Source organism: Cydia fagiglandana, chromosome 11 (genome assembly GCF_963556715.1).
Source record: "Cydia fagiglandana chromosome 11, ilCydFagi1.1, whole genome shotgun sequence".
NCBI lineage: Eukaryota > Metazoa > Arthropoda > Insecta > Lepidoptera > Tortricidae > Cydia > Cydia fagiglandana.
In genome coordinates, this window is record NC_085942.1 from 10364209 (window position 1) to 10376834 (window position 12626).

A 12626-nucleotide genomic window follows, 5' to 3' on the forward strand; every position below is an offset into this window, starting at 1 on the left:
TGACACTGTTCTGAAATGAAGGTTTGTCTTCTTAGAGTTGCCGGTTGAATAGACTCGGGATAAAGGAGTGAGACATCGGTTGCGAAGTAAAACGGTTCGATGCGGGAAAGCGCCTTTCTCTTGCGCTGTGCTGAGCTGACGTGTTAGTGGCTACTTGTTTGTAAACAAGGGCTTAATTGCCCTTGATATACACACATTCTAGTAGCAAAATTGTTTGCTTCACTTTAGTGTTGCAAAAAACCTTGCATTAATAAGTCCATTTTAATGTAACTTAATTAACTCACTTAGACAATGTTAAACAGTTTTCAGTTCAACTCAAAGTATGTAGAGCCCTAGGAAATAAATTTAAATAGATATTCACGACATTGGTTACTGGTATAATATTTAACTTATACAATTTTCTACAATAATTTTGATTCAATATTGCTTAGGTACCTACATATATATGTACCTACCTATTGTCATTTGAAAGACGTTTTCAACACACTTTGGTCGGGAAGGCACAATAACATTAACCATTATGGTACTCGTACATGTTTCATAATAGCTCTTAAGTCTATTGACTCCATATTTAGAGTCGTCAGGGTTCTCCTGCGAAAGGCAGCGGCCGCCGGGGCCAAGTTAGGTATTATTTGTCTGCGGCGAATAAAAAATAAATAATAACTTTTATTGTCAATGCAATGTAGTCACTTGCAATATTATGTTACTCTTCGAAGGCCGCTAAAGTATGTGACACGCTCTTACAGCTCTACAAATAAGATCGTGTCAAATATTTTTGCGGCCTTCGTTGTGTAACATATTATTGTAGGTGACTGATGTAATGTACCTACTTATACAAAATTTCTATAAACAGTTTAACTTATCTAGGTAAGCTGACATTAAATAGTATTTAGACATAGGTCAGCTTAATGGCTGTTCGTGACAGATTTTATCCATTACTTCGTAACAAGTGGGATGTTTAGCCATTCACAACAAAGGCCGGTAATAACTATGACAGTAAAATTCAAGGTTGGCGACTGACGTGTTACAAAACTATAGGGTATTATGAAAACTAACCTTTGATGTTTTCCTTTTCTACTTAAGGCAATGCCTACAGTCTATTAGTTTCAATAGGCCTTTGGATGATTTATGACATTGACTAATCTATGAAATCGATTAAAATCTAAAATATTGCTAGCAATATTATAACTAGGAATTATGGCAGAATAGTTTCAAGTTGATAAATAAATCTAGCATATATATAATGTTAAACGGTCGCTAAGTCGGTACCTATATTAATAATATACCTATCACATAAATGTACAAATGCAATTAATAAAATATAAGTATCGAATTTCCAGAACGCTATCTTTTCTTTGGATAGGAATGTAAAGTAACGGCGCGGTGTTATTATGGTCAGTATTTAAATCCGGTATTCTCACTAAAATAATAAACATACTTATGACGTTTATGAGCAAGAATAGCAAAAACAAGTTTACGCGGCATACTTACTTTATTAAATTATTTATGATCAATTTAGTCTAACCCACAGTGTTTGGATGTTTGTTGCTGCTGTATTTCTTAATCATGAATGTAAGCAAATACTTCAGGAATCATGATAGCGGCTCCCGCCCCGCTCATGCAAATGCGTTTGACGTAGCCACGTAAATGAATTCTTAAGCGTTCCTTTCCGAGAATTGCGTCGCGTACGAATGTGGGAAAATCATTGTTCTATTGTCCCTGGCCATCCATTAACATTGCCACTTATCTCGCTCCTGCAGTTCACGTATTTATCTAGCCATTATATTACTGAAACTTCGTCTTAAAAATAATTGGCTTGATTTTATATTTATAAAGGTAGTTTCTAAACAGATATATGGCACCAAAAATTCAGTTTTGCATTTAAGGTTCTTAACCTATCAAAATATAAACTGCCAAAAAACTTACATTATTGTATACCTACGTTGTTATGGACCTATAGGTATCTAAACATCAACAAAAAATACCTAATATATATATATATAAAATGGGAATTTTAGCACTCATTGAAAATGGGTTAGCTTGCAGCAGTAAATAAACAATAAGAGCAATTGCAGTGAAATCGTTACTAGGACAGTTTACCGAACGTGGCCGCAGAGCCGCCGCGGTCTTGCGTCACGTCCGACTGGTCAGCTATCCACAGCCTACCCAATGTCGATGCACAAACAAATCGTTGTTCAGGGGATTCCGGAATGTTCCAATGTTTATTAATGCCAGTCGCAATTATTACAATACTTTTCCGTGTTATCATTTTAAACGCTCAAAAAATGCAGACATGCGTCCGCATTAAATGAATGGATAATTTAACTTTATGCAAATCATGAACATTTCTATTACGAAGCTGTTAGTCGAACAAATGAGGTAATATTTTTAAGCAGAACAAATTTCCACAGCTCTCGATATTTGTTCCGTCACCATGTTTACAGTTTTGTTTTCCACAGATCTCTACCTAAACAGGTACCTGTTTAGTTTTCGTGACGCTACTATATTGCTGGTTTTTACACCGTCGACGTGATATGTAAACATATTACCAACAGTAGATATTAGTTCGATCGTTGTAGGTACATTGAACATTCATTATGAATATCAATAAGGCTGTTTATTCGACACCGAAGCGCGCAGACAATGGTCGAGAGACGTATTCATATTTTAAAATAAGATAATAATTCGATAGGTATGTGTTTAATTTGGTCTATTACGAATTTATTTGGATGCGAGCGAGAGCTAAGATAAAATAAAATCAAAATTTAATTACAAAATCTTAATACTCCTTCAGCTCTATAGGTTACTGCATTAGACATGTACGATATGCACATGCCAGTCACCCAACACTCCAACCAATTACAAAGATATCCTGACGCCTACCGACCACTATATGATTAGGTACCATTCAAGTCTGACCTCCGATTATTGATGCTTGTTACGATTGGTGAGGTCAAGTTACACTAGGTTCACAGTAGAGTGGAGACAAAATGTTTTGAGAACAGCTTGAGTAGAAAGTGGCTATTCTTTATATGGCCGTTGTTATGATGCACGAGATGGCTTTATACTGTGTTAGATAAGCCTCTACTGGGAACGATCATTATTCAAATGTATAACTTTAATATGACACTATGACCAATTGTCTTTTTTTCACCACACCAGCTCGAAAAGGCTCTCTTTATTCTTCAGGAAACTATGAGAAAGTTGCAATACACAGGAGTGGCAAAGAAATATGATGCAAAGTTTGAGTGGTTTTCTAGTGTGTGGCTGGTAGAATTGACTTTAAGTAATGATTTTGAATTTTGAATGATACTTAAATATTTAATAGCGTTCATTTGGATTTTATTTGCATTGTTTTCAAAATTCCACTTTTCGCATCACTCACTACGCTCGTAGTTCAATTTTGGAATCTATCGCTTAGTCGGGTATCAACTTCCGTAATCCCCCCTGAAAGCAAAGCCTTTAAATGTTAAAAAATAATCTTTTTATTTATAATATTTTTGTTTACATTTTTCACTTCAAATATAAACACCAATTTTAATATTTTGTATCAAATATATTTTCGGTCTGTCACAATCCAGAGGGCCTTTACCTAATCTCTTCATTATATATTGTATGTACGAGTAGGTACCTCCAAATGTCAGGGTCCTTTTTGTTTTGACCTCCTCCCCATTATCACTCTTTCAGCTGGGCAATTAACAGTTCACTAGTTTAATTTGTAACAAGGCAACCCTTCATGATGCAGTCGAGACACTCGAGACACTCGAGACTTCGTTTTACACAATACGTTGACAGGCATATTAGGATTATAATAATTAGATCTAGATTAGTCATGGATCACTAGGCGTCTGTAAGTCGATGCTCGATAGTGATTTGTTTTTTCGTGCATTAAAATGAAATGTTGTTTTGCGTCTCTACTACATCTACAGCCACAGCATACAAAATTACCTTGACACGCTCTTATTTTCTTAACAATAAAGTTGCGTCAAGATCATTTTGAACACCTGGCCCGCTTAGCAACTTCTGCTGCTGACTGTACCTACTTAATTTAGTTTTCCAATCGAGCAGTTTGATAATATTCATTTTCCTGTCCGTGCGTGTGAGTTTAAATCTTATAAAGTCGCGTTAAACATGCATAAAATGCACAGTGGTCGATTCATTTCACCTCAATAAATATTTCTCTTTCGTCATTCAATTTAATGAACAATTATTTTACGATTTCTCTTTGCTAAAAATAAATTCCAGTTATGTAAAAAACAAATAGCCGATTGTCATGAAAATAATTAAAATGTAAAAGTGACTGTGGTATATACCTACTCGTAATGTTTGCCTACTTAGTTGTTTACAGATGAGAATATTTAACGAGCTTCCATGATAATACATAATATCAATGTATTTTGTTTATCCATACGGAAATTCATTAGAAGTTTCTGGTTTTCTACATCGTAAGGAAATATTGCACGTAAGCTTAACGTTTTATATAAGTAAGTTAAACAGTTTTGTAACCGTTGAACAACTGCGAGCGTATGGTTGAACGCATGACCTAACATGAATTCTTTAATTTACATAACACCACATTTATGATGATATATTATTCAAAATCTCTTTGTTTTGAACGACTGTAAATGTAGTAAATGACTAAAATGACTGTTTCGCACTAGCGGCGAGGCACTTTAGCAGAGCAAATTATGAAGATCTAAATCGACGGCGTTTGCACTCACGAAAGATGTTGATGGATTTCTCGAATGCAATCATGGAAGTACTTTCACTGGCCCCTCTGCCCCCCCGGGGCCGGCGCGACTTCGTCCCTGCAGTACGCAAGTTATGTAACACTGCAATTCTGTGGAAACCGATTCGGAGTTGTTAGTAAACCGTCACCTCATTAACTTTGCCCCGCTAAAACAACTTCATGGCGTTCGAGGTGCGAATTGGTTCTTTTGTGATGAGCTCCGTGGGTATTCAAGAAAAGTGAAATACTTAGCGTGTTTTCCAACGTAATTTAATGAGAATTGCTTACATAGAACTATTATGTAATGTCTTAGAGCTTTTATGTTTTAATTAAAGCGACTACGGGTCCTATGACCTAATACAAACCTATATCTATATTCATTTTGTTCCTAGAAAGTAGGTACTTTTTACTGTATTTCTTATTTTGTCTACCACTTGAATGCAATAATAATTATTTGAGATAACTCAGTACAACCTAGATGTAGGTATGTACTCTATGTATATTTTTAAATAATTAGGACCGTAACCTAAATACCTGTACACTACGTATACATACCTGTGTACACTATAAGATTATTTTTGAACCATCATTTTATTGAAGTACATGCCAATGATGATGATGATGTGGTACGCCTACCACATATTTTCTTTTAAGCTTTGTTGTACTTACGTTATCGATAATAGATCAGATACCTATCGAACTAATTATTCGAAATAATCGTGGTACAACGGAACTACGTAGTTATATTTAAATCGTACAAGAATTATAGATAATTATTTCAGTTTATTTTCGAAACGTAACCAAGCCAAATCTGGCTGGACTGAGTGTTAGCGACCGGAAAGTGTTGCTACAGCCAAAACTAATCGATTTTAAACAATGTTTTTTTATTAAATTGTTATTTAATGATTTTTCATCTACATTAGCCTTTCGGCTTATCGGCTTTGATTAAAATTGCACATTCGTAGAGTCGTAACATTATTATTATGTGTATGTATGATGTGTATGAGTCGTAACATTATTAGGGTTTAAATTGAATCGTGTCATAACGGACGTTGTAAGGAAAATTAATAGCATGAAATGATGTATCAGTGACGGTGAGAATTCGGGTGGGACACGCAATGGGTTTGTGTGTATTGCAGTCGGACTAACCTTGGTTATGGTCCTTGATTGCAGTGAAAACTAAGTAAAGTAGTACGTACCTAATGTTGCAAAGGACCCTTATAACATACTTTCTCGTATGGTTCCAATCTAAGTAAAGGATGACTCACGCTAGACCGCGCCGGGGCCGGGCCGGAGCTTCCGGAGATATTTATTATAAATATATTAACTTGACGTTGACGAACACTTTTCGCAATACATTCAGAAACTTAAGTTGAAGCACGAAATATGATCTTTATACTTATATGACTATAAAGGATGACTCACAATAGACCGGGCCAGGCCCGGGCTCAGGCGTCCGACATATCAATTTCTATGACATGATCGGTGATCACATGATGCTTTCCATAGAAAACGAAGCACCGGAAGCTGCGGCCCGACTCCGGCCCGGTCTAACTTGAGTCATCCTTTATACTCATGCCAAATTTCAGCTTTCTATTACTAACTAACACAGAGATAAACCGCGAACAGACACAGACAGACATGGCGAAACTATAAGTGTTCCTAGTTGACTATGGAACCTTAAAAAAATGTGTTAATAAAACAACCTTTCTAAATAGCAGTAATTAATTAAGTTTATCGTCTTCGTGCCACTCATATTTCGTGCATACATTGATAGACATAACTGTTCGTCTTTTTTATGTCGGCAATAAACGATATCATACTAGCCCCGCCTAATTCAAGATAATGTATTTTGTATAATGATACGTGCAATATTTAGGGTGACACAGAAACATGGTCACTAATTTCCCATTCCTGTAAAAAATGGGACACTATAAGGGGAACTGGGAGCTATAATATTTTGATTAGGTACCTAGATGCTTTTAGAGGATACCTACGGATTAAATAACCCAACAGACCCATTTTAAGTATGCTGACATGGAAAAAATTATAAAAATACACTGTCTAATGTAATGCTTTTACGGTAAATATCGCTATTAGGCGCCTCCCTAAGGCGCAAATGAAGGATATGGTGAAAATATATTTGCTGCCATCGGATAAGTCTCGAAAGCTCAGCGATGGGCTAGTGAACCAGAGTCGCGAGTTCGAGTCTTGCCCGATAAAGTGAACTTTTCCGTTTCCTTTATTTCCAAGCATTATGGTATCGTCTGTAGACGTTTGCGCTTAATGCAAAATTAATTTCTTGATTTTTGAAACCCTCAGGTACTTTTGTTAAAGACATCGAATAGCGTTTAACATTTGTTCGTGTTACAGGCATACCGACAGCGACAGTCGTCGTCGGTGCAGATCGCGAGGATCGCGGCGCTGACGGTGGTGGCTGCCTCCTTCATCCTGGGCTCGTTCATCCTGGCCTCGAGCTGGATCGCCGCCCGCGCCTCTTGCCACCAGTTGGAGCAGCTAGATGCCATGCTCGACAAGGAACTCGCCCTCGAAGGCAGAGCATACGGAAATGACGCTCTTGTGGCGGTGAGTACTTGTTTTAAGCTAAGGGTATCACCTGCATGCCATAAGTCGTGTCTGATGATAAAAAATCCCGTATAGATCCAAAATAATCAAGATCAAGGCAACCATCTTCTTTTTTGACCAGTCCCGTGCTATAAGCGTAAACTTGGAGAAAGCCAGAACATTCAAGGAAAACAACGTCTCTAAAACCCACTTTTCCCTTTAGGTACTGAATTTTTGTTTTAATTCTTAGGATTGTGGCAAGTATTGCTACAAATATTTTCAATGGTCTTTGAAAATCTACTTACGCCGAGGTTACATCGTTATTTGCTGCACAATGTAAAAGAAATACATTTGCAATGCAAAGTAAGTAAAATTTTAAATAACTTCAGTTGATCAAGACGTTTACGTCGAAGGACTAATAATTCCGGCTTCTAGTCACATGATTGTATAAAAAAATACTAGGTATATACCGTGACTAATTCGTGCATCTCGTCTTTATTGTGTTTGTACACAAAAGTGGGATGTGCCGGCAAACACAGACAAGCTTAGTCGTCAGCCTTGAGAGTCGCCGCTTACGAGCTTTTTAGGACGCCTCATATCACATTATCCACAGACCACCCACGGCATTGCAGAGATTCGTTCTGTGTCAACGAGTCTTATTATTGTACGAGGGATTATTTACTTTTTATGCCGGTAATGTTATGTTTGCCGGAGTCATTATGTAATAGTTGCGAGTCTCTCACAGTCGTATATGCCAGAAGGTATACATTAAACTAGCGTTGTGATTGCTACACGGAGATGTTCACTCGCAGCACCATTCGACGACGCAGCGACTAGTTCACCTTGAATATGTTCTCGAGTGTTACGCAAAGATGCGATTCGAAACATAGTTTTTTGATTTAACTCCATTGATGGTGCAAAACGATAAAAGGTTAATTAGCGCCTACACGACCATTAAGGATAATAGTCTCATTGTTTACATGCAAAATCTAATATAGACCAGGCAGAGTTCTATCTGTTCTATATGCAGTAAGTTTTTGCCTTAAATGCGCCGGGTCTGCATAATGCATGTGAATTGTCCGACATTGTCGTTTTCCTGGCGAGCGATTCGAAGTCACTAGATTGCACTCAAACAAGGCGAATGACTGCGCGTGTGAATAGAGACAGACAAAAGATAAAACGATGTTAAGTTTCGAAACTTAAAATTTGGGCATCACACTACTTTCATTTCCTATTATGGTATCCAAAATAGTCATAGCTCAATAGTAAACATATGCAACCACTTATTTCCGCTTAGTTAACTCGCAAAAAGACAAACATTATGTAGGTAGGCATATATTAAATGTGCATCAGAGTAAAAGGTACCTACCAATACTTGTTTCTAAGATTGCATCATCAGTGCCGGGTGCAGTGAAGTGAAGTTAGTCAAAGGTCATGTCAACCACTAATGAGCTTTTATGGGATTAATGGCTACGGGTTATTATTTATATTATGTCTGACTCCAAGCCGGCGACATTGCAGCGAAAGTTGCGCCGACTGGCCATTGAACCCAGGTCGCCAATCGCGGATGCATCTTCGTCTCCGGCACACAATTTCTTGTGCATTTCGAATATAGCACTTGCGTGTAAAACTCCGCGTGAAAGTGTAATTATTTAACTATATTTATCACATACGTTTATTTGAAAGGCGACGAACGAGGGAGCGCATAATACAATACCTACCTACTATAAGATGTCAAGAGGATTGTTAACATTTTACCTATTGTAAGTAAGTATTTGTACAGTAAATGAAATTCAAATTGAACAACATGTCATAACATATCTTCTCAGTGATTGTTATCATTATATTTCTCTGAAAAGCGGATAATATAATGATTGTCTACAACACCTACAAGGGACAGTTATTCACCTAACTAGAACTGTGCTCATTCACGCCTTTTGTAAAACCAGTTATGGCCCGCATTTACTAGCATAAAGTGTCTCTTTCGTTACAGTTATCCGTGCATAGATTAATATTGTTTTCGTATTTTAAAAGAGTGGCCATACTTTCTTTTCCTCGTGTATTGTTTCGCAAGTCGGCTAGTACGATGTACCTAAGTGCTCACACTTATTGTCATGCTAAGTGGCTGGCTAATACAAGAGCGATTGTCACGCCACTGGTGTTCGTTAAATTTTGGCGTCTGACGTCAATCACGGATGCAAATTTAAGGAAAAGCGATTTTAAATCAATTTTGAGGAATGCTGCCTATCAAGGTGTCAAGTCTGCTTCAGAATCAGATAAACCAAACTTTAGCATTAACATTTCACTTTATTGCAGGAATTTTTAAGTATTTAAAGATTTTATTACGAAGTACGTAGGTACTTACCTACTTACAAAATATATTGTACTTAAAACCAGTAACTACAAGCTAACAACTAAAACCACTAAGAAATGTAAGTTTAACATGTGGCAAACCCATAACAACATTGTATATAAACATTAGACAACCGTGAAGTCCTTGATTGGCCCATCGTGAATTTCAAATGCGTAGTATTCTGCTATCAGCACGGGATGGCTGTAAATTTCAGCATACTTAATTGGGAATTTCAATGAAAAGTGAAGCTCCATTTAGACAGATCAAGCACTTGCATGCGATTTTCGTTACATTGCGGTATTTGGTGCATCGACTGAATTAATTTTACTCTGTAGTTAGAAATGTATCGAATATTGCATGGAAGCTCTTGATCCTAACAACCAAGATACCGAAATTGAATACCGGTTAATTTGTATGAAAAATATACCGGTATTCGGCCCCGCTACGTATCAAATATTAGGCTGAATTGGCTGGGTGCAATTTCGAAGAACTTTTTTAAACAATACGTAGATTTTTCACGGTCGATCGATTGTTCAGTTGAATGTACACAAGCAATGAAGGTTGTCATGTTTACAATATGGGTATAAAAACAGCGCATTTGACAATTCCATCTTCGAAAACAAAGTACGAATTGGAATGTCATGATATAATTAGCGTTCGTAGGTAGGATTGCGAGCGGAAGCAGTCGATTTTCCGCGCCCGCGCTCTACAATGATCTTCAGTCACATCCGTCCACGTCCCACCGCGATGCAGTCATCTGACTAATTAATGACTTGCTCCGAGCACTAACCGTTGGTCAAATGATGGAGTAGTAGCCAGCAATGATACGATCACGGAACACCACGTAAACTTGTGCGTTGTAGGTAATTACAAATAGAAAAATCATGCTCTGTGACCGTGTGCAAATGGCGTTCCTTGTTAATGTTTTTAAGGCGCTCTTATACTGGAGTTTTACGTTTTCAAGGGGGTGAAGCAGACGCAGCGATAGAATAAACAGGGGGGCACCCCGCGCGCCCCACCGCACGATTCCCGCGCAACACGTCTACTTCCTTATTCTGTCGCCATCCGTATTCTGGTTTGTTAGTTCCGAAATTTTTTCGGAAATTTATATTGAATATTTTTTATATATTGACGAAATAAATAAAATTAAGATTGTTTATAGGCTAATTCGTATTTTGATGAGTATTTAATGAAATTTACTATGGTGGTAAGTATAGATAATTATATGTAGAGTATTCCACAGTAAAATAAAACTGTATAATAAAAATCAATCATTTCTAATCACGTTTAATTCCACGTTGTTTTATAATTCATGTAGTCTTGTGTGATATAATAAGCTTTAGAAATCGATACTTTTGGGTTCAATTGGCGTAAAGGACATTTTGGCGAAAATGAGTTATATATACAGTTTTATTCAAAATTCCAAGCGCTTTCGTTCCGTATAGTTAAAATTTCAATATCTCTTTAAAAGTTGTCAATTTTATACTATGATTTTGGAAAAACACCTTAGCTCAGGGGGCGTAAATGACCAGTTATAAATTACATAGTATAGTAAAAATAATTGTTATAAATTGTATTAAATTGTATAGACATAAATAAATAGATATAGATGGTAGGACAGCAGTGATTCTGCTGAAGTAATATAAACAAATAAAAAAAATTGTTTTGTGGCAAAAATTGTTTGTAAGTACATTACGCCCTTTTTCTAATAAGACAACCATAAAAAAAGAGACGTAAGGGACGCTCTTCTTAAAAACAGTTGTGTTTTTTGGCGTACCGGATATGCTGTTCTCGTAAATAAGTATTGTATTATAAGTTCAAGCAATCGGTTCAAAAGAACTCAAAAAGTTAATAAGCCATAAGTTAGTTATAAGCCATAAATACAGACATCCGTTTATTGAAACAAACAAAAAGGTATGATTTTTTTTTCTCAAAACCAAACCGTTTTTGGCTCTCCTAAAAATCGCGTTTTGTCCGTTAAACCCTTTGAGCCTACGGTAGTCGATGTGTACCGTAGTTGGTAACGAATACACCCTGAATTTAGAATAAAAATGTCTGAGTATGTCACTTACGACCCCCTACTAAACAAGACTCACTAAATTATCAAAAATGTCATGGTCGTAAAGGACATTCATAGTGTTTTTGACCAATTTTAAAGGACATTAACTTCTTTCGTATTGAATTTATAGATATGATCGCTAATTTAGTTTAAAGAGACTAACATTTTGAATACTTTTCCAATACACATCAAAAATATAGCTCGATAAATAAAAAAAATATATCAACATTAAACAAAACATCGCAGTTATTCGCGTCTCCTGAAAAGTAGCATTTTGTCCTTTACGCCAATCGAACCCAAAGGTATCTTCAGTCTTGTCTTGACCGGGCGCGTGCAATATTACACTGGACTGCCGAGATAAGCGAGTGTTCAATAACTAATTTGCGTACGATTTCCTATTCCTAAATGATCGATTTAAAAGTAATGTTAAAAATAGGCTCAAATTAATTGTTTTATTGTATAGTGGACATAATATTGTCTATCGTTCGGAAAATATTTTATTGAACTTGCCGAGTTTTTTAGTATGAATATACTCGGAGCCATCTATGAATGTTTATGTAACCTGAGAGATTTAACTAGTCTTCAAGTGTGGTTTCATTTAGATAGATTAACCACATTGTAGGACAAAAGTTCGATAATATCGATACCATTGATAAAATATGCTGCTGTCGATCGTATAAGTTGTCAAACACAGTCCTTAATAATCCCCTATCCTCCTAAGGTCCAAGGTCCTACCTCTCATTTATTCAGTTCGATGAAATTTAAATCATAATAATATTCAATTGGAACAGTCGTTCAATTTTCATTTTTTTTGTAATAATGGATATTCTTGTATAAGATATATGTGAAAGCTTTTTAGTATTAGAATTTTTATTCAATAGCCTTACCACGACTTTGACACTGACGTATTCGCTAACGTC

The 12626-nt window shown here is 36.4% G+C and overlaps 1 protein-coding gene across 1 annotated transcript in view; it reads left to right on the forward strand.

Moving 5' to 3' along the window:
- Positions 1 to 12626, forward strand: part of LOC134668971 (uncharacterized) — a 75577-nt gene that overhangs the window by 263 nt on the left and 62688 nt on the right. Inside the window, exon 2 of the mRNA XM_063526485.1 lies at positions 7103 to 7315. Coding sequence (XP_063382555.1) covers positions 7103 to 7315 — 213 coding nt within the window. The remainder of the gene's footprint in view (positions 1 to 7102; positions 7316 to 12626) is intronic.